The sequence below is a fragment of the Hylobates moloch genome, unplaced genomic scaffold (genome assembly GCF_009828535.3).
Source record: "Hylobates moloch isolate HMO894 unplaced genomic scaffold, HMol_V3 SCAFFOLD_1, whole genome shotgun sequence".
Lineage (NCBI taxonomy): Eukaryota > Metazoa > Chordata > Mammalia > Primates > Hylobatidae > Hylobates > Hylobates moloch.
In genome coordinates this window covers 96,778,545-96,801,963 of record NW_026652276.1, presented here as the reverse complement: position 1 = coordinate 96,801,963, position 23,419 = coordinate 96,778,545, and the positions used below count along the sequence as shown (strand labels likewise).

The 23,419-nt window shown below is 45.7% G+C and overlaps 1 protein-coding gene across 2 annotated transcripts; it reads right to left on the bottom strand.

Annotated features, from left to right (window-relative positions):
• On the bottom strand, positions 1-23,419 carry KDELR2 (KDEL endoplasmic reticulum protein retention receptor 2). 2 transcript variants are annotated; one of them, XM_032755884.2, is made up of 5 exons: positions 23,195-23,414; positions 13,440-13,540; positions 8,905-9,063; positions 5,117-5,369; positions 1-2,091 (listed from the first exon to the last, which is right to left on the bottom strand). In XM_032755884.2, the coding sequence occupies exons 1-5, from the start codon at positions 23,283-23,285 to the stop codon at positions 2,057-2,059; spliced, it is 639 nt and encodes a 212-aa protein (XP_032611775.1). In that variant the 5' UTR covers positions 23,286-23,414; the 3' UTR covers positions 1-2,056. The 2 variants fall into 2 exon arrangements, with proteins under 2 accessions (XP_032611775.1, XP_032611776.1); XM_032755885.2 differs by lacking the exon at positions 5,117-5,369 and having other exon boundaries at positions 23,195-23,419.

The following is a 23,419-nucleotide window of genomic DNA, read 5'->3' as shown; positions in this document are numbered from 1 at the left end:
TACTAATTACCTGGTAACCTTTATTCGGGAAGTGAAAGTAACTGTGAAACAGTGCTTCATAAGGCGTGGCATACAAGGCCTTGGTTTCCAATGCCGGTGAGGATGAGGCCCAGTCCCACACTCCCTCGCAGGCACGCTTTCTAGGATGTCCTCCTGGGTGACCAAAACGGTGGTAACAACATAGCCAAAGTTACTTTTATTTGGGTAGGATGACTGCAGAAGGCATCGCTACGCAGAGCTTCCAGACCTTTCCATGCGTTGTGCTCTCCAGAGGATGCGCCAGGTGTGTCGAATTTGCATGCACAAAGACAGGTGTGCACCCCACCCACCCTGGGCTGGGCAGCAAGAGGTCTGCTCACCTACTGCACCAGACTTCCCAGCCTCCTTCCACACTTAGAATCTTCAAGGAGGATGAAAAGAGACCACAGAAACTGAAGCAAGACTAGGATGCTGCAAAGAAAGATGCTCTGATACACAAAAGCCAAAACATAAGGCAAGGAGGGAAAAGTAAAATGAGGGAGACAGACAGGAAGTTAAACTATGCAGTTACACTGCCGATTTAGAACGATGTTAAGACACACACTAGATACAAATGAAACCCATCCTGCTCCCTTCCTCCAGAAGACATTGTAATGCAGAAAGCAAAAATACTACATCCTTCTTGTAGTCAGCACTTAGTATTCAACACTTTAATATTTATGGTGTATCACATAAAAAACAAAGTCATATACTTCTGCATTAATCAAAAAAATAGCAAATCCATATAATGGCAAAATCAGGAAAAAAATTCTAGTATTTCCACAAAATACATAATGTCTTACAGATGATTGTGCGGACTTTAAATGGTTGCAGCCCTACAGAGCTTTTGTTGCCAATTGAAAAACAAAAAAATCCCAACGCAGGATGTTCAAAAAGCCTAATTCATAAAAAGACAATTTAATCTATGTTTAATATAGTGTTTTTTAGGATGGTAACATAAGTCATGCGACAGCTCTGTAAAACAAAACAAAATAAGAAACTATGATGTCGGCTGTGGGTTAAATAAAAAGAAAACCACACACACACAAAAAAGAATGTAAGGAATGGTTAGTGGTGCTGCCAATTAAAAAAAAATTATAAATCATCTTACCATCCAAAAGTGTTATGGAAAACTGTTTGAATCTGAGCATGGACATGGTTGTAGTCATCTTTTGGAATTATAAGTGAAAGTGATAAGTAACTCCTTGTGTTCCATTTCTCAGAGTAGATTGCTATATCCAAATGATCATGAACACCCCTCCCGTCCCACTCAGATGGAAAGCAGCCAGAACCCCTGCCGCTGGATTCTTCAGCACCCTTGGGACAGTCTCCAACTGACACTTCCCAGCAGAGGAGGAGGGCAGGCACCTTTGGTGACTCTTCAGTGAGACTCCATCGACATTCAGAATCTTAAAATGTTGGTAATGAAAACCATGGACCTCCAAGTCATCCTTACCAACCTTAAATGTAGTGTTGTGACATCCAGCGAAGGACTTCCACGTCACGTGGGAATAAATTTGAACAGATGCATCCAATTGAACATAGTGTCTCAGATTTCAAACAAATACAGCTCATCTTTTGCCAAAAAATAAATATAGTGGAATGCAAGTTTGAGGGATGGAAGAATATATAATCTACCAACTGTCAAGGAGTGAGTACAATTTCATTGCAGACACAAAGACTCAACAGTTTCAAAGAATTTTTTAAAATAAAAAAAAAAGTTTGCACTTACTCCTCACAAAATCTTCACTTTTGGAACTATCCCAATTGAAGCTACACACTGAATTTATTAATACAGCATTAAGTTTCTTTGTGTAAAAAAATCTTTGTACACAGTAATAAAAAAAGATAAGGCAAGATGCATTAAACAGAAACCTTCTGGCTCTTTTCCTCTGCGTTTTTACAGAGCCACTGATGACTATCTGCAACAAAAGAGTTAAGTTTCTGATTTTCCGTATCAAGCATCTTATGCCTTTGCTGTGGTAAGAATTCTGTCCGAGCACCCTGAAGGACAGATGCTGGTGATGGTCTTTGGCACTTATGCTGGCAAACTGAGCTTCTTTCCTTTGAGTACTAGAATTTCAAAGAGAAGAAAAGAAAACAAAAGGTTACTAATATTGACAAACTCAGCTTCCTTCTTCCCATTCCTAGAAGTCTCCCACACACAATATTCTACATAGTAAGGTATAGGAAATAAGCAATTGTATTTTAAAAATACAAATTTGATCGAAAGTGCCACTAAATTCATAGTGGCTTTTTGTTATTATGACTTTCACCCTAATCAATATATAGTAAAATATAGCTTATGTAGGGAGGCCTGTGAAATTCTGGGTACTAAAACATAAAGGCCGGGTGCAGTGGCTCATGCCTGTAATTCCAGTACTTTGGCAGGCCAGGGTGGGAGTATCCCTTGAAGCTAGGAGTTCAAGACCAGCCTGGGCAAAAAAAGTGACAGCGACCCCATCTCTATAAAAAATTTTTTTAAAAAAGAACCAGGTGTGGTGGCATGCACCTGTAGTCCCAGCTACTCAGGAGGATGAGCAAGGCGGATCACTTGAGCCCAGGAGTTTGGGACTGCAGTGAGGAAGGATCACACCACTGCATTCTTGCAGCCTGAGTAACAGAGTGAGACCCTGTCTCTTTAAAAAGAAAAAAAAAAAACCCACAAAGGATGGCTGGGTGAGGTAGCTCACACCTATACTCCCAGCACTTTGGGAGGCAGAGGTGGGCGGATCTCCTGAAGTCAGGAGTTCAAGACCAGCCTGGCCAACATGGCAAGACACCATCTCTAATAAAAATACAAAAATTAGGCTGGGCACAGTGGCTCACACCTGTAATCCCAGCACTTGGGGAGGCTGAGGCAGGCGGATCACCTGAGGTCGGGAGTTCGAGACGAGCCTGACCAACATAGAGAAACTCCATCTCTACTAAAAATACAAAAATTAGCTGGGCGTGGTGGTACATGCCTGTAATCCCAGCTACTCTCCTGCTGAGGCAGGAGAATCGCTTGAACACGGGAGGTGGAGGTTGTGGTGAGCCAAGATTGCACCATTGCACTCCAGCCTGGGCAACAAGAGCAAAACTCTGTCTCAAAAAAAAAAAAAAAGGCTAGGCGTGGTGGCTTACGCCTGTAATCCCAGTACTTTGGGAGGCTGAGGTGTGCGGATCACGAGGTTGGGAGTTCAAGACCAGCCTGGCCAACATGGTGAAACTCCGTCTCTACTAAAAATACAAAAATTAGCCGGGCGGGGTGGTGTGCACCTGTAATCCCAGTTACTAGGGTGGTCAAGGCAGGAGAATCACTTGAAGCTGCAAGATGGAGGTTGCAGTGAGCCGAGATTGCGCCACTGCACTCCAGCCTGGGCGACAGAGCGAGACTCCGTCTCAAAACAAAACAAAACAAAATAACAAAATTAGCCAGGTGTGGTAGTGCGCGACTATAATCTCAGCTACTTGGGAGGCTGAGACAGCAGAATCACTTGAACTTGGGAGGCAGAGGTTACAGTGAGCCGAGAGTGCGCCACTGCACTCCAGCCTGGGCGACAGAGCGAGACTCCGTCTCAAAACAAAACAAAACAAAATAACAAAATTAGCCAGGCGTGGTAGTGCGCGACTATAATCTCAGCTACTCGATAGGCTGAGACAGCAGAATCGCTTGAACTTGGGAGGCAGAGGTTACAGTGAGCTGAGAGCAAGCCACTGCATTCTAGCCTGGGCGAGAGAGACTCGCTCTCAAAAAAAACAAAAGGAAAGAGGTAAGACATATATGCTTTTTTTTTTTGAGACAGAGTTTTGCTCTTGTTTCCCAGGCTGGAGTGCAATGGCGTGATATCAGCTCACTGCAACCTCTGCCTCCCGGGTTCAAGAGATTTCCTGCCTCAGCCTCCCAAGTAGCTGGGATTACAGGCATGTGCCACCACACCCGGCTAATTTTGTATTTTTAGTAGAGATGGGGTTTCGCCATGTTGGCCAGGCTAGTCTTGAACTCCTGACCTCAGATGATCCACCCATCTCGGCCTCCCAAAGTGCTGAGATTACAGGCGTGAGCCATCGCACCTGACCTATATATGCTTTTTACCTAGCAATTCCACCATTAGGAATTTTATTGTATAGCTGGATTTTTAGCCTGGAATCTGTGGTTGGGTTTCAGGGGCTCCTGAACCCCCCAAAACTATATGCATGCATTTGGGTGCATATGCATAAATATCCTTTTTTTTTTTTTTTTTTTTTTGGGAAAGTCTCGCTCTGTTGCCCAGGCTGGAGTGCAGTGGCGTGATCTGCGCTCACTGCAAGCTCCGCCTCCCAGGTTCACACCATTCTCCTGCCTCAGCCTCCCGAGTAACTGGGACTACAGGCGCCTGCCACCACGCCTGGCTAATTTTTTTTGTATTTTTAGTAGAGACGGGGTTTCACGTGTTAGCCAGGATGGTCTCGATCTCCTGACCTCATGATCCGCCCGCCTCGGCCTCCCAAAGTGCTGGGATTACAGGCATGAGCCACTGCACCTGGCATAAGTATGCTTTTTTTTCTGAACAAGGATGATAGCTTTCATCAAATTTTTGTAAAGTTTACATGTCCTACATTCATACAAATGCAAAAACACACATATATAAGGATGCTGATTTAATTACTGGATTTTTACAGCAAACCAGTAACAGCCTGACCACCCATGGATGGGGGCTGGGTAAATAAATTATGGTACATGCACATAATGAAACACTGCGGCTACTGAAAATTATGTAGATTTCTAGTGACATGAAAAATGTGAGTGGGATAAAAGCAGTGTATAGAACAGCATATACAGTTTAAGTCATGTGTCTGTGTATGCATAAAGAGGTATCTGGTGTTAATGTTTACTGAAACACCAGAAGAATCTTTTACAATGAAAATGTGTCACTTTAGGAAAAGCTATTGCAAAAGAAAAAGCGTTCTTGTATTTAAAAAGACAACATCCTGATCCAGAATGTTATTGGCCAATCACGAAAGTGTTTCTCTGGAGCCAGTTTGTGAGAGAGTGCCAGGTTAGAAGAGTGCTGGGCAAGGGCACTCCTAAAAGAACACGTGACTCTAGAAACAACGCAGGTCGCACCCAACATACCTTTCGTAATGTACAAGTAGAAGAAGTCACAGTATAGGATGGTCTGGACTACGCCGGCCACCACAGCAATGAGGTCAAAGAAGCCCTCAAAGTAGAAGCGCCAGATCCAGTTGACAAGATACAAAGCACGATACAGGCCCAGGAAGAACAGGTAGTGGGTGGTGATGGTCTCGGCCTCCCCAGTCTTGCTGATCATAAAGAGCTGCGGAAGGATAGCCACGGACTCCAGGTAGATGGAGAAAGTCCAGAGGATCTGGAAGAGAAATGGCAAGCTTCCATCAGGATCCACTGCCCACCAGGAGCTCACAGGAAACACTCTTGCTTTCTTTACCACAAAGCAGCTTAACATGAGTGGAGAGTAGGGCATTTGGCCCAAAATAGAACAACAGCTTGGCAACTGCATAACCCAGTGGTCCCCAGCCTTTTTGGCACCAGTGATTGGTTTCATAGAAGACAATTTTTCCACAGACCAGCAGGGTGGATGGTTTTGGGATGATTCAAGCACATTGCAATCATTGTGCACTTTACTTCTGTTATTACTATAATATACAATGAAATAATTATACAACTCATCGTAATGCAGCATCAGTAGGAGCCCTGAGCTTGTTTTCCTGCAACTAGACGGTCCTATCTGGGGGTGATGGGAGACAGTGACAGATCATCAGGCATTAGATTTTCATAAAGAGCACGCAACCTAGATCCCTCACATGCACAGTTCACAATAGGGCTTGTGCTCCTATGAGAATTGAATGCCTCGTGCTCCTATGAGAATTGAATGCTGCCAGTTATCTGACAGGAGGTGGAGCTTGGGCGGTAATGTGAGTGATGGGGAGCGGCTGTAAATACAATGAAGCTTCACTTGCTCACCCACATCTCGTCTCCTCCCGGGCGGCCTGGTTCCCAACAGGCTACGAACCAGTACCAGTCAGTGCCCCAGGGGTTGAGGACTCCTGGCATAAATCACAGAAACTTAAGCAACCTTTAAGAAGCAACGCAAGGCCAGTGTGACAAGCTGGGTAACCTGGACACCTCCACCTCTTTGAATTTTCATCACCTTGTCTCTCCAGGTTTATTTTTCCCTGTTCAATTTTCTATGAATCTACATACAGACGTTTCTCCTAGACAAGCTTGTCCTGCTCCAGATCTGGGATACCAAATCAACCCTGCTTTCCACCAGGATTGACAATACTGATAACTGGTAAGTTCCTTCCACTTCCTCACTGCTGTTTGTCCTCACTGACTGATCTTGCCAGACAACTGAAATATTTTCACTATTTTTCTTATTCCTTAAGCTTCCTGGTGTGGTTAAATCAAAGGGGTACAAGTCAGAATTATAATTATAGAAATTCTCTGCCCAACGTATGACTTTATTCACGATGATGACAGAAGGACTTTCAGAGGGTCCTTGAGTGTTTTAAAAGTCCAGGCGTGGCCGGGTGTGGTGGCTCATTCCTGTAATCTCAGCGCTTTGGGAGGCCGAGACAGGTGGATCACCTGAGATCAGGAGTTCAAGACCAGCCTGGAAAACATGGTGAAACTCGGTCTCTACTAAAAATACAAAAATTAGCCAGGCATGATGGTGGGTGCCTGTAATCCCAGCTACTTGGGAGGCTGAGGCAGGAGAATCGCTTGAACCCAGGAGGTGGAGGTTGCAGTGAGCCGAGATCATGCCACTGCACTCCAGCCTGGGTGACAGCGAGACTCTGTCTCAAAAAAAAAAGAAAAGTTCAGGGGCTCCCAGCACCCATCAGACACCCAGGGTAGCACAGTGACTTGTCGGCCCCAGGATGTGGAGCAGCACCGTTTGCCTGTTCAGCAGGGAAAGAAGAGGCACTCGGGAGCAGATCAGCGCACTGCACGTTTGCCTGTTCAGCAGGGAAAGAAGAGGCACTCGGGAGCAGATCAGCGCACTGCACAGTGCTAGGTGCACCACAAACCACCTTTCCTAAAGGCAAGAGGTGCAGAGTGCTGCTAAGCAGGGTCACAGACACGACATCAGTGCACATCTGTACATGAAAAGGAAACAAAATGTGGGCTACAGGAGGGAGACCTTGTTCTTCCCACATTGGGACAGGCAGGGCTCTATGTTTGGTACCACAGAAGTCAAGATAATGAAATACAGTTTCAAGTTTCTATTTCAAATGAATCAGACAGTAAGCTGTCAGCAGACACCTGAATATGTGGGTGCTTAATTCTCATCTACGATTTTTTACACCAGTCATGAACATTGCACTAGAGTTTGCCAAACCAGAAAATAAAAACAAAAAACCCCATGAAAATCTACACGATCTGCAAACACGCAAATAGGTCCATTCTAGATAACCAGACATGACTGCTAAATTAACCTTTTTTCTTTAGATGGAGTCTCGCTCTGTCGCCAAGGCTGGAGTGCAGTGGATCGATCTCAGCTCACTGCAACCTCCACCTCCAGGTTTAAGTGATTCTCCTGCCTCAGCCTCCTGAGTAGCTGGGATTACAGGCGTGCGACACCACACCCAGCTAATTTTTGTATTTCTTTCTTTCTTTTTTGAGACAGTCTTGCTCTGTCACCCAGGCTGGAGTGCAGTGGCGTGATCTCGGCTCACTGCAACCTCTGCCTCCAGGTTTAAGTGATTCTCCTGCCTCAGCCTCCTGAGTAGCTGGGATTACAGGAATGCGACACCACACCCAGCTAATTTTTGTCTTTCTTTTTTTTTGAGACGGAATCTCGCTCTGTCGCCCAGGCTGGAGTGCAGTGGTGCAATCTCGGCTCACTGCAAGCTCCGCCTCCCGGGTTCACGCCATTCTCATGCCTCAGCCTCCCAAGTAGCTGGGACTACAGGCACCCACCATCATGCCTGGCTAATTTTTTGTATTTTTAGTAGAGACGGGGTTTCACCGTGTTAGCCGGATGGTCTCAATCCCCTGACTTCGTGACCCACCCGTCTCGGCCTCCCAAAGTGCTGGGATTACAGGCATAAGCCACTGCGCACGGCCAATTTTTGTATTTCTAAGAGACAGGGTTTCACCATGTTGGCCAGGATGAATGCCTGAACCTCTGACCTCAAGTGAACTGCCCACCTCGGCCTCCCAAAATGCTGTGATTACAGGTGTGGTGAGCCACCAGGCCCAGCCCTAAATAACTTTTTTTTTTTTTTTAACTTTTTTTTTTTTTGAGACAGAGTCTCGCTCTCTCGCCCAGGCTGGAGCGTACTGGCGCGATCTCAGCTCACTGCAAGCTCCACCTCCTGGGTTCACGCCATTCTCCTGCCTCAGCCTCCTGAGTAGCTGGGACCACAGGTCCCTGCCACCATGCCCGGCTAATTTTTTTTTTTTTTTGGTAGAGATGGGGTTTCACCATGTTAGCCAGGATGGTCTCGATCTCCTGACCTCGTGATGTGCCCACCTTGGCCTCCCAAAGTGCTGCAATTACAGGCGTGTGCCACCACGCCCGGCCATAACCTCTTTTTTCTTTTCCCTCGAGACAGTCTTGCTCTGTCACCCAGGCTGGAGTACAATGGCGTGATCTCGGCTCACTGCAGCCTCCGCCTCCTGGGTTCAAGCGATTCTCCTGCCTCAGCCTTCTGAGTAACTGAGATTACAGGTGCGTGCCACCACACCCAGCTAATTTTTTGTATTTTTAGTAGAGACGGTGTTTCACCATGTTGGCCAGGCTGGTCTCGAACTCCTGACCTCATGACCTCATGATCCACCCAAAGTGGAGGCTGAACTCCGCCTCGGCCTCCCAAAGTGCTGGGATTATGGGCATGAGCCACTGTGCCTTGCCCTAAATAACCTTTTAAACTAACCTCAAGAGGAGAGAAATCGTGATTGACTAAAAACGAGAGGCCTCCCACAGGGACCACCAGAAACTCCACTCGGAAGGTATCATGATTTCCATCGTAGGTTGCCTTAAATTTCAGGTAGATCAGGTACACTGTGGCATAGGAGCAGGCAAGGTAGATAACCTACAAATAAAAGAAAAAACACCAGGTGTCAATACCGTGCCACTGTTCCAGCTCCCCCAGCTTTTTTAATCACCCATGTATTTGGAAAGGCAAGATTTTTTTCCTTAGCTTTTTTTTTGGAATTTTAAAACTTAAATATAGTAAAATTCTCTTTTTTGGAGGTGTTCAGTTCTGAGGCATAACCACCACCAAAATTAGGACACAGAACAGTTCCATCATCCCCAAAATTCTGCCATGCTGCCCCTTTGCAGTCAAGCTCCCCCAGGCTTCCTTCACCTCCTGCAGTGCAATCACTTATGTTCTCTGTCCATAGTTTTGCCTTTTCTAGAAAGCCACATAAATGGAGTCATATAGTATGTTGCCTTCTGAGTCCAACTTCAGTTAGCCTAATGCATCTGAGAGTCAACCAAACTTATTGTGTGTATAGCAGGTCTGCCAATAACATCCTTTCGTTGTAACATTGATGAGAAAAGAAACTGGCTCCCGGCTGGGGCTGCTGTCCATGGCGTTTGCGTGCTCTCCCCCGGTCCACGTGGGTCTTCTCCAGATACTCTGGTTTCCTCTTACATCTCAAAGATGTGCATGTTAGCTGAACTGGCATGTGTGAACTGTCCTAGTGTGAGTGGGTGTGGGTGAGCGTGCCCTGTGATGGAATGGCATCCTGTGCAGTGGGGGGAAAGTTCCCGCCTTGAACCTGAGCTGCTGGGATAGGCTCTGGCCACCTGGGACCCTGAAACGAAGTAAGTGGGTTGGAAAATGAATACAAACTATGGTAAAATAAAAATTCATAAAGTAGTATACAATAATTATACATATGTACCACAATAAACAATGTAGTACAAAAGCACTCAGTGAGCCTGCTATATTTGTTACTGTTTGTTTTTGAACTTTATGGTAGTAGGAGGTACTCCTTATAATTTTTGCTTTGCAAACATATGCTTCTTGATTTAACCCACCACCACTATGACCACCATCATGCACTGATTCACCAAAAATTGGATAAATAATTATGTTGCTTTTATTAATCTTTCTTAAATGTATAGCTCACGTTGGCTGGGCATGGTGGCTCACGCCTGTAATCCTAGCACTCTGGGAGGCCGAGGCGGGCAGATCATGAAGTCAGGAGATCGAGACCATCCTGGCTAACATGGTGAAACCCCATCTCTACTAAAAAAATACAAAAAATTAGCCGGGCGTGGTGGCGGGTGCCTGTAGTCCCAGCTACTCGGGAGGCTGAGGCAGGAGAATGGTGTGAACCCAGGAGGCGGAGCCTGCAGTGAGCCGAGATCTCGCCACTGCACTCCAACCTGGGCGACAGTGAGACTCTGTCTCAAAAAAAAAATAATAATAATAATAAATAAACAAACAAATAAATAAATAAATAAATAAATAAATATAGCTCACATTTGTTTTTTTTTTGTTTTTTTTGTGAGATGGAGTCTTGCTCTGTCACCCAGGCTGGAGTGCAGTGGCACAATCTCGGCTCACTGCAACCTCCACCTCCCGGGTTCAAGCGATTCTCCTACCTCAGCCTCCCAAGTAGCTGGGATTACAAGCGCCCACCACCATGCCCAGCTAATTTTTATATTTTTAGTAAAGACGCGGTTTCCATGTTGGTCAGGTTGGTCTCAAACTCTTGACCTCAGGTGATCCGCCTGCCTCAGCCTCCCAAAGTGCTAGGATTACAGGCGTGAGCCACTGCACCCGGCCTGTTTTGGGTCTTTATTTAAAAGTCTGGTGGTGTTTTTGGGATCGGAAATATGCTGTAGGAACTTAACTCTTACTCATGTCAATTAGCCTATGGTAAAACTGGCTTCAGTGTATGTTGTTTCACTTCAAGAACCTACCAATGACATTAAGTGAGGGCCTACTGTTAATAATTTGTTCCTTTTTATAGCTGTGTCCATTGGTGGTCCATTGTATGGATGCACCAGTTTGTTTATTCACTCACCAGTTGAAGGACAGGTGGTTTCTAATTTGGGAGGACAGTGGATAAAGCTGCTGTGAACATTTGCGTACAAGTGTTTGTGTGGATGTAAGTTTTCACTTCTCTTAGGTATGTACTTAGGGGTGGGACTGCTGGGTCATATGTTAAGTGTAAGTTTAACTTTTTTTTTTTTTTGAGACAGAGCCTCGCTCTGTTGCCAGGCTGGAGTGCAGTGGAGGAATCTCGGCTCACTGCAACCTCTGCTTCCCGGGTTCATGCAATTCTCCTGCCTCAGCCTCCCCAGTAGCTGAGATTACAGGCGCGTGCCGCCACACCCAGCTAATTTTTAGTAGAGATGGGGTTTCACCATGTTGGCCAGGATGGTCTCGATCTCCTCACATATGTATGTGAATAAATACAAAACAAAATCTACATGCATAAACAAGACACACATCCATCTACACGTGAACTGAGCCCCCTCAGCACATCTAGCCAAGGCTCACAGCAGACAGGCCCCTCACCAGGACCTGGCCTGTGGCCAGCTCAACATTAATAAAAACTTGATGGGCGTTATTTCCACTAAGGCCTTAGCAGCAGCTAGAGAAGAACAGCTGCTTCTCTCCTCTCACCAGCACGTAGAAGTTAAAGTAAAAAGACACGAGCACCTCGGGTCTCACACCAGACTTCAGGACATTGTGCTTAGAAACTACAACCAAGCAAGCATGGATTCCTCTGAAACCTGGGCATCCTGAGGGGGAGAGGGGATTCTTGCTCACACACTTCTAGTGCCTGCAGTTTTAACTTGCCTAGACAAGTGGGGACCTAACCATTTTTAAGTAAGCTCATTATTTCCTGAATACTAGGTTCCCATCATTTGGTAATGAAGAATCCATTATAAGTGACTCAAATTTGCTTTTTAGTAAAGACCAGACTCACATATTGCTTTGTCTCCTTTCAACAGTGCTTATGAAAATGCTCTTGAACACAAAATGTTGGGGGGAGGTTGTTTAGGTGCCATACCAATAGGATTCAGTTGAAATATTACTTCCTTGGGTGTGCTAATAACCAAATGGCCTAGAATAGTGCCTGGTGCACAGGTGCTCAGTATTTATAGAACGAAGGAAAGAAATAAATAAATCAGACTTCTATTACATATCCTGAGAGCCCCTGTTCTTTTTTTTTTCTTTTCAGACAGGGTCCTGCTCTGTCACCCAGGCTGCCAGGCTGGAGTACAGTGGTGCAATTATGGCTCACTGCAGCTTCAACCTCCAGGGCTCAAGCGATCCTACCACCTCACCCTCCTGAGTAGTTGGGACTACAGGAGTATGCCACCATGCCTGGCTAATTTTTGTGTGTGTTTTTTTTTTTTTAGAGACGGGGGTCTAACTATGTTGCTCAGGCTGGTCTCGGATTCCTTGGCTCAAGCAATCCACCCACCTTGGCCTCCCAAAGTGCTGGGATTACAGGCGGGAGCTACTGGGCCTGTTTCATTTTTTTTATATCCATAGGTTCGCAACTCTTATACTTTTCCTTTGTAGCACCCATCATAAATTGCAGTCATTTGTACTGCCATGATCTGGGTACTCTCCCACACCAGCCTAGAGACTTCTGCTTATTTTCTGCCATATCCTCAGTTCCCAGCTCTGTAGGTGTCCACAAGCATGAATTCAACACTGTGCGAAAGAACTGAAGCTCACGTAGTCCACGACTTCCCCCAGTATGGGGTGTGTGCCACCAGTGGTACACAAAGTGTTAGGTGGTGTGCAAACATTTTGTATTTTAATAGTTATACATTTGTTTTAATGTGAATTAGAAAAAAAATAAGAAAGACAACAAAGGTGTTATAGATACTAATACTTAGGACAAGTTGAAAGGTTTAAAAAAATACGTTACTAAGTAAATGATGGTATAGAGATCATTTAAGCATGGCAAATGTAATAAAAATGACACGCACACAACAGTTTAAGAAAAACTGACTCAGTGGAAAAGAAAAAAGGTAGAAGCCTACACACAGTTCCTCACACAGCAGCAAAATGAGACACTGCAACTAGGAGTCCTGCTTTCATTCCTTGTTATGTACCAACTTGCTGAATTTCTCTGGGGACTCTGTAATTTCCCATGCCTTGAAAATATAATAGTTACCCCTCTTTCTTATAGAGTTACCAAGAGCTTTAGATTTATCATACTTAAGGAACCTAAAATAAAAAAGTTCTAACTTCAAAGTATTTTAATTAACTACTGTTTTGAAACCAAAAATGTATGCTTACTGATAGCTCGTTTAGTCCCAGTTACATGTACAAGGTGGTCTGAAAGTTTTAAAGTCAAGAACAGCATATTAAGACATTATTTTTGGAGCATTTTAATTAAAAATCCACAGTGACAGAAAATTAAGTTTCCAGAGTCCTGTGCACTGTACATGAAATACATTCCAGTGGATGGCATACCATACCTTCATAGATGTGTTATACAATGAAATAAATGAAGTAAAAAGATCCAGGTAACGAGTTGTGAAGACCAGTGCAAACAGAAGCTGGCTTTTCCCAGAAATACCTAGAGAAACAGAAGGGAAGTATTAGAAAGGCCTGAAGAGCTTTGGGATTCCTGTGGAGGGAATGCAGGGAATGCAGACAGGGAAGGAGGGGCACGTGGGGTCAAGGCCCAGGTCTGGGGATGGCTCTGAATGAAAAAGAGCAGTTGTAGTTTTTCTATCCCTTCACATTCCCAAACATGCCCCTTTTGGGAGGCTCTAACAGGCTTTTCTGTCTCACTATAAAGGGCGACCACAGGAAAGGGGCTTCATTATGCCAGGATGTGTATCATTCAAACGAACCTTTTACTTCTCAAATACATCACCTTAGGTAGGAACAAATTTCTCAATAATTCTGCTGTCATTTAGTGTTATAATTTGTCTCTTACATTCAGATTCTTCTTTTTTTTTTCCCCTGAAACAGGGTCTTCCTCTACTGCCCAGGCTGGAGTGCAGAGGCACGATCAAGCTCACTGCAGCCTTCACCTCCTGGGCTTCAGCAATCTTCCCACCTCAGCCTCCAGAGTAGGTGGGACTAGAGGTGTGAACTACCACATCCAGCTAATTTTTAAACAAATTTTTTGTTCACCATGTTGCCCACACTGGTCTTGAACTCCTGGGCCCAGGCAATCCTCCCAGCTTCCCAAAGTGTTGGCATTACAGGTATGAGCCACCTCGCCTGGCCCTTTCTTTGCATGGTAAAACAATATCTCCATGGTGAGAAATCTTTTGAGAACGGAAATGGAGTCTACTGTGATTAAGGGGGATGAGGAGTCGAGTGAGAAGAACTGACTCAGTAAGAGTTGGGCAGGAACTCCCGCTGGAATAATGGCATAACCTCCCATGGTGACTTCTTTGCTAAGAGAGGCAATTACTTGGATATGTTAAGATTTTTAAAGCTTCCATCTCAGTTGGGCATAGTGGCTCATGCCTGTAATCTCCACATATAGGGGAGCTAAGGCAGGAGAATCGCTTGAGCCCAGGAGTTTGAGACCAGACTCCATCTCTACGAAAAATAAAAAAGTGATAGCCAGGCAAGGTGGCACACACCTGTGGTCCCAGCTACATGGGAGGTTGAGGTGGGAGGATTGCGTGACTCCAGGAGGCTGAGGCTTCAGTGAGCTGTGATCACATCCCTGCACTCTAGCCTGGGTGACAGAGCGAGACCCTGTCTCAAAAAATAAATTAATTAAAATAAATAGAAATTCCATTCTATTTGTATAAAAATGTTCCTGAATGCTAGGACAACATGAAGGTAGGAACCCACAACTACAGCCGGTCTTCAAAAGCAGCTGTCTTTTTTAAAGTCTTGAAACTGTGTTTCCACCTCCAACCACCAACCCACCTCCAGAGCACTGCATGGCACAGCCACACTCAGCCAGGAAGGCTGGACATTTATGTGGTGTGCACACAGCTTTTCTGACATCTATATTTGGCCAAATATTTATGTGACAAAGGACATGAACTATGCGTTTCAGATGTTGGAGACTGAGCAAATGCATTAAAGAAACTGAAGGCTGACTAAATGTCAGAACCCACCCACCCTCATCTATAATGCAAACTTCACACCACTACACATTTTAGTAAGTATGAATTTAACAGAAAAGTCACTTCACCCAAATCATTCACAACACTACTCCGGAACGTGAAAAGCACATTTTTCTTTTTTTGAGACTGGGTCTCACTCTGTCGCCCAGGCTGGAGTGTGGTGGCACAAGTGTAGCCCACTGCACCTTTGACCTCCCTGGGCTGAGGTGATCCTCCCACCTCAGCCTCCTGAGTAGCTAGGACTACAGGTGGGCGTGCCACCACACCTGGCTAATTTTTGTGTTACATGTTGTTTCTCAATATTTTAAGAACAATCATTTTGCAGCTTGCTGAAACTGAAAACCTGAATGTAAGAATGTTACTTTCTCAGAAGAATAACTGTAGTCTCAGCCTATTCACATACACACCTAAACAGAAATGGAAAAAAATGTTGACGCCACCCTTCCAGATCCATCAATAGAAACCAAAGGGCCAAGGGAGAAGACACGGACAGTGAATCTGCTCTGCTTAGTCTTTTCCCCAGTAACGGATAACTTATTTCTTCCTACAGAGATCAATGTTCCAAAGGGGAAATAACAAGGCTGCTGCTAACCAAGAAAATGGGAGGTTTCAGAGGGGGAAGAAGAAAAAACAAGGAGCAGTCAGACCATACTTGGTGTTTGTTGAAGCCTTGATAAATCAATTTCCAGCTTATTTCCTATATGGTTCTTTCCAATATTTTAAATATAAACATACAGGATACAGATAGGTGAATTTTGTGGGAAAGGGTTTTACTCTAACAGAACTTTGGAAGCCAGGCAGATTTGAAATTGTGTCCTCATTCCCAGCATTCCTATACTGAAAACCAGGGACCATCATATTGTCTTTACCAGCCCCCATGGGGACCCAGCTTACATCCCACCTCCTCCGGGATGTCATCTCTGAAGATACCCTCCCTCGGGACTGTTGATTCATTCGGCAAGCACATAAGGGGAACTGCTTCATGCCAGCTGCTGCCCTAGCTCCAATTACAGTACTTATAAAAATACACTGTGATGATGTGGTTCCTGCTTCTCCTCTCCCCAAAAACCCCACTCAATACCAAGATCTTTAAAGGCTGGGGTCATGCCTTATTCCATCTTGTATTCCCTGCATGGGACACTGGGCCCTGACACACAGCGGGACTCAGAAAATATTTGCTGAATGAATAAATGGACAAAAGAAAATGGAATTCATTTTATCTTCATGTCATGGGGGCATATTCTCATTTCATGGTATTTTGGGAGAACACTTCTGAAGAATGTCCAGGTCATACTGTGTCTCTGTGACTGTAAATAGGGCTCTGCCCTAATTTACTACTAGCTAGAGGGCGAGAGAGCCCCAAGTGCGCACAGGGCAGTGTGTGGTTTGCAGCCCGTCCATGGAGTAGCGTCCACGCAGGACAGCCTTGCTGGAAATCTGCGGATGCTAACATGGTCCCACAATGTTCTCCCCAGCCCGAGACCCTGATTAGGAAGTAGCAGCTTCTTCCTTTAAAACAACAAAACTGTCCTGTCTTCACAGGAAAATGGGAATCCTAGCTGAAGACAGAAGGGGGTAGGGCAAGAATCTCCTGGAGGGGTTGGGAGTAGAATACTTGCTGTTAAACCAAAGCAGCTCCTAGTCAGCTTCTCTCCACTTTGAGATCAAAGCATGCTAAGGTTACCAGGTAATAAGCTCTCCCAGAATACTCACTTTTGTAACTGTTTCTGAAACTGACATTGCCTTACCAAATACACCAAACATCCATATTAAGGAGTACAACTTGTTAAATGGAAATCAGTCATTAAACTTAACTTCATTCTTGTCTTATCCTACTGGGCGAGGTTAAATGTCTTTTGTTTTCTGTTTTGTTTTCGAGATGGGGTCTCTCTCTGTGGCCCAGGCTGGAGTACACTGGTGCAATCATAGCTTGCAGCCTTGACCTCCTAGGCTCAAGCAATCTTCCCAATGAGGTATTATATATTACAAAATAGTTAGAAGAGAAGTTTTCGAATGAAGAAATGATAAACACATGAGGTGACGGAAATAACTACCCAGATTAGACTATACAACATACACATGTATTGAAATATCAAATTGTACCCCATAAATAGATCCAATCATAATGTATCAATTAAAAATTTTTAATCCATAACCCAAAATGCAAATTAAAACACATAAACCAAAAATAAGACATGAACATTTTAAAATTTGATATTGTCAAATTTCTCTTAGAAAGGCTATGCCAATTTATGTATCTACTAACACCAAATGAAAAGACCCTTTCTTCACATCCTTGCCAACATTTTCCTACCCAGTGGTATGTACTGCTGTTCTTTTTTCTTTGCTTGCCCGCCCCCTGCTTTTGTTTTTTGAGACCAAACTTCACTCAGTTGCCCAACCTGGGGTATAATGGCATGATCACAGCTCACTGCAGCCTGGGGCTTAAGTGATTCTCCTTCCTTAGCCTTCTGAGTAGCTAAGACACAGGTACATGCCACCACGCCCAGCTAATTTTTCATTTTTTTATAGAGACAGGGTTTCACTATGTTGCCCAGGCTGGTCTCAAGCTCCTGGCCTCAAGTGATCCTTTAGCTTTGACCTCCCAAAGCACTGCCACCATACCTGGCCTGCACTGCTATTTTCATATTCAAATTCCTAACTCCTAGCGAGACTAGGCATCCTTTCATGCTTCATTGGTCTTTCGTTATTCTTCAGTGAATTGCCAACTTTGCCCATTTTTCAGCTGGGTTTTTATTTGTAGGACTACTTTATTATAGATATTAACCTTTTGTCACTTAGGTATATTACAGATTATTTCACTCAGTTTATTGTCTTTAGCTTTGATAATATTCTGAATTAAGAAATCAGTTTGGAGAGATGTCATCTTGCTTCCTCACCAGCCTGCCTGGGTGCTCTCCAGGACCGTAGTATGAACATACATGCAGGTCGTCTTCTATGTCCATCAGCGAAGTTTAATATTTATTTTTTATTTTTATTTTTTTGAGACAAGAGTTTCGCTCTTGTCGCCTAGGCTGGAGTGCAGTGGTGCGATCTCGGCTCACTGCAACCTCTGCCTCCTGGTTCAAGCAATTCTCCTGCCTCAGCCTCCCTAGTGGCTGGGACTGCAGGCAAAAGCCACCACACCCGGGTAACTTTTTTGTAATTTTAGTAGAGATGGGTTTCACCATATTGGCCAAGCTGGTCTTGAACTCCTGACTCAGGTGATCCACCCACCTCGGCCTCCCAAACTGGTGGAATTACAGGTGTAAGCCACCGTGCCCGGCCATCTTTTGTACATTTTCATATAATTTCAACTACATTGCAGCTTTCTTGAGAACAGAAACTTTTCTCTCTTTTTTTTTGTTTGTTTTTTGTCTTTGAGACGGTCTCACTCCATCACCCAAGCTGAAGTGCAATGGTGTGATCACGGCTCACTGCAACCTTGACTTCCTGGGCTCCAGTAATCCTCCCCACTCAGCCTTCTGAGTAGCTGGGACCACAGCGCACCATCACGGCTGGCTAATTTTTATATTTTTGGTAGAGACAGGGTTTCACCATGCTGCCCAAGCTGGTTTTGAACTCCTGTGCTCAAGTGATCCACCCACCTTGGCCTCCTAAAGTGCTGGAATTACAGGCATGAGCCACTAAGGCCGGTCAAGAACAAAAACTTTTTTTTTGTTTGTTCATTTGATTTTTTGAGACGGAGTCTCGCTCTGTCACCCAGGTTGGAGTGCAGTGCGCAATCTCGGCTCACTGCAAGCTCCACCTCCCGGGTTCATGCCATTCTCCTGCCTTAGCCTCCCGAGTAGCTGGGACTACAGGCGCCCGCCACCACGCCTGGCTAATTTTTTGTATTTTTAGTAGAGACGGGGTTTCACCGTGTTAGCCAGGATGGTCTCGATCTCCTGACCTTGTGATCCGCCCGCCTTGGCCTCCCAAAGTGCTAGGATTACAAGCGTGAGCCACCGTGCCCGGCCGAGAACAAAAACTTTTAACAGCTGCAAGCTACTGCTCTGAATTGTGTGCCAGTGCCTTGCATATAGTGCATGGTCAATAAATCAGAGTAATGATTACTCAGACTGGCACTCAAAAGAGCACAGGCGAAACAGCTACAGAGGGAGCTGCGCACGTGAAGCAAAAGCTTCTTGGAGTACTCCACATCTTACCCACTATATTACTCCAAAAATATCAACTGTCCCATATCTGAAATGCATGGACACCATAAGCTCCAGTATGGTGTTTGGTAGGATGAAAAGTTTACAACCTACGTAACAGCTAACAATCTAAGCAACAGGGGAAGGAGGGAAGGAGAGAGACTAGAGGGGGAAGGCCCGGGGTCGTAAATCTCAAAAAGACTCCTCTAGCTACAGTAGATACACACCACTGATCACTAGCTACAGTAGATACACACTACTAATAGATACAGCACTACAGTAGACACAGCACTAATAACCATTGGCCTACAGGAAAATTTGAATAGGAAGCCCTTCATCTAAAACCACCGCTTGTTCTTCCGAGGTTATGTAGGTCAGTGTTTAGGACAAAAATAAAATGACGACTTGAGCATACTGTGGATTGAGCTGCCATGATAATTCAGAATAGGAGAAACTCACATTCCATGTTGGCACCCTTCTGTAATGACAATAGCAGATACAGCCACAAGAGAATGCAACCTCAAACATGATCAACTCACTGCCCCCACTTTAAAACGGTCCTTAAAGGCAGCTGTTCTGGAATCTATGAGGAACACAGAATCTCCAGCTTCCACACAAGTCAGCCTCATCCCTGACCCTTATGGGGTAAAAAGCACCATGGTTCCGAGACTAAAACAGCATTTTCAAAATCGGTGCTAAAATCCTAAAAATGAACCTCAGTATGAGTATTTTCAAAATGAGAAACACAATCTGGATGCACGTGTCTCCTATTCTAGTCGTTCGAGAAACTCATATCAAATTCTTACTCTTTCAAAAGACTCTAAACAACTTTCATAATTTAGTATGGAAAAATAAAGCAGCTTGTCAAAGTTAGCGTTTAATTCTGAATAAATGATCTGGGTGATTTACTTAAAATCTGGAAAACACACAAACCAGGACAGAAATCATCCTAAGTCTGAGAACAAGAACAATTTAATAATGTCCTGGAAATACTTGACAAACGCACACACATGAAGTTAACTCATCTATTTCTCTTCCTTCGTTAGCATTTTAGCTGAAGTATTTCGTATTTTCCTTATATGCTCCTGAATCTCTCAAATGAAAACAGTGAATAGTAAAAAACAAACAGCCAGGCGCAGTGGCTTACGCCTGTAATCCCAGCACTTTGTGAGGCCGAAGCGGGCGGATCATGAGGTCAGGAGACCGAGACCAGCCTGGCCAACATGGTGAAACTCCGTCTCTACTAAAAATACAAAAATTAGCCGAGCGTGGTGGCAGGCGCCTGTAGTCCCAGCTAATTGGGAGGCTGAGGAGAATCGCTTGAACCCGGGAGGCGGAGGTTGCAGTGAGCTGAGATCGCACCATTGCACTCCAGCCTGGGGCACAAGAGCGAGATTTCATCTCAAAAAAAAAAGAAAAAAATCAGTATTCTGAAGTTGCACTAAATTCTCCCAAGTATCTTAGTTTGGATAAAAGTTTAGGAGACAGCACACTTCAGGCCTTAATGATTTGCCAGAGGAGGGGATTCTGAAAAACATATGGAAGAAAATGAAGAGACTCACATAAAGATTTTGGAGCAAAACTAAAGATTAAAAGTAACATCGCCAGGCACTATGGCTCACACCTGTACCCAGCCACTCAGGAGGCTGAGGAGGGAGGATCACTTGAGCCCAGGAGTTTGAGGCTGTAGTGAGCCTGACACAGCCATTGCACTCCAGCCTGGGGGACAGTGAGACATCGGTCCCACTCTTTAAAAAAAAAAAAAAAAAAAACTAACATCATCCGAGTGTAACAAAAAAGGATCTAAACATTGTGGTTTGGTATCAAATGTTTATTTAGGCTCCTTTAGACATTCACCTATCCAATCCTTTGAGTTACTAATTGTGCTTCAATCCTGGCTCTATCACTAATTTATTCGACTCCCTAAGACTCAGCTCCCCCCTCCACAGAATGGGAACAATAGCACCTATCTCCTAAGGTTGTTTATTTATTTATTTATTTATTTATTTTGAGACAGTTTCGCTCTCGTTGCCCAGGCTGGAGTGCAATGGCGTGATCTCAGCTCACCGCAACCTCCGCTTCCCAGGTTCAAGCAATTCTCCTGCCTCAGCCTACCAAGTAGCTGGGATTATAGGCATGCACCACCACGCCCGGCTAATTTTGTATTTTTAGTAGAGACGGGGTTTCTCCATGTTGAGGCTGGTCTTGAACTCCTGACCTCAGGTGATCCGCCCGCCTCGGCCTCCCAAAGTGCTGTGATTACAGGCATGAGCCACTGCGGCCGGCCCTCCTAAGGTTATTTTAATGACCACCTGGGATAAGCCATATAAAGCACTCGGCTGACTTCTTGATATTCAGAGGAAGTGCCTAAACGTCACTTATCCAAATTGCCGCAGTTATTTGTTGTCACTGGAAATCATACAATTGAGCCTCTCAGAACTACGTATCAACGGAGAGATCACCTCCAAGTCAAACACACTGGCACACGGACTTTGTAACACTCATCTCAACTGTTCAAAGGTCTTTTTGGTTTTGCTTACTTCCTGGATCTCAGTTATGTTCCAAGGAGATAGGCGAGGCCTGCAGACAGCAGAGTCAGAGATGTAAGTGTGACTTTAGACGCCAAAATTCTTAGAAATAAATCACGTAAATAGACTCTCTGCCACTTAGATCATTCAGGATCATCTTTTACTGCCTCTGAAAAAATTAAGTTCTTGAGTTCAACACAAATTATTTCGCCAAGCATCAAAAATAAGTTTAAGGAATTTTTGAGAAAGTTAAAGCCTGGGCAACACGGTGAAACCTTTTGTCTACAAAAAATAGCAAAAAAAAAAAAAAAAAAAAAAAGTTAGCCAGGCGTGGTGGTGCATGCATGGAGTCCCAGCTATTCAGGAGTCTGAGGCAGGAGGATTACCTGAGCTAGGGAAGGCAGACGCTGCAGTGAGCAGTGATCGCACACTGCACTCCAGCCTGGGTGACAAAGCGAGACCCTGCCTCCAAAAAAAAAAAAAAAAAGTTAAAAACTCTCAATTATTATACCTTCAAAATTAACGAAATGTAAAAGTCCAAAACTATTATCTGGGAAAGACTCGTTTCACTGCCTCCTAGCAGTGCCTGCATGAAATCTGTACTCCTGAAAAGGGAAGCAGCCAGCTCACTGGTGACGTGGAGCAAGGAATTGCAGGAGCCCATAAGAGGCCTCGGCGGTCCCCGGGCGCTGCAGTTTTAAGAGAACCCATTATTAGATGGAGGCACTTAAGAGTTTGACAAACCACATCGTTTCCCAAAGCAGCATTAATTAAGTCAAGAAAATCACTGAAGACCTCCCCGCAAGCCCCTCCCCAGCGGGTGTGATCCTGGACCCAAGGGCTTGGGTGATGCCCACACAACTCTAAGGACAGGCCTGACCCGACCCCACTACACCACACCTAGAGCCCGGCCTTGCACGGGCAGGGTGGGGAGCCGGGTGACCTCTCCCTGCGCCCGCCCCACCTCCCGAGCTGGCTGGGCTGCCACGTCAGGCCCAGCCGGCCGCAGTCCTGCCCATCCTCCTCCCGCCCGTTCCATTGATTCGCGGGTTCCCTGCAACCCCGGGACCCCCACGCGGGATCCTGGCCGGAGAAGTGCCCCCCCCATTCAAGCCCAGGGAGGGGCCACGCCTGCCGGACCCCCCGCCCCACGCCAACTTTTCAGACAGAGCAGGGCCCCGCGCAGCCGGGTGCGCCCCGAAGGCTCAAGTTCACGCGGGGATCGAGTGCAGAGCGGGGCCCGGCGCTACGACACCCGGCCCGGAGCCCACCCCGAGGGCCCGCAGGCCGCTGCCCCCCGGGTCCGGGCACCCGTTAGGCCGGCCGAGGAGGTGTGTCGGGCCGGCGCAGGCCCCGCGGGCTGTGGGGTGGCCGAGGTCGGAGGGTCCTCGGCGAGACCCGGCCCCCGCGCCCGAGCCTCTCCGGGCCTTCCCCCGCCGCTCACCGGCGCAGGAGCGCGTCTTCCAGATCTTCAGCAGCAGGATGACGATGGCCGCCAGGTGGGACAGGTCCCCAGTCAGCCGGAAGATATTCATGGCGGCGGCGGCGGTGGTCAGCGCAGCGCGGCAGCCCCGGGGCTGGGCGGCTCAGGCAGCGGCGACCCCTGAGAGGAAGCGGCGAAGATGGCGAGAGCGCCCGCGACGTGGCCAGGGACGTGGCTGAACTGCCG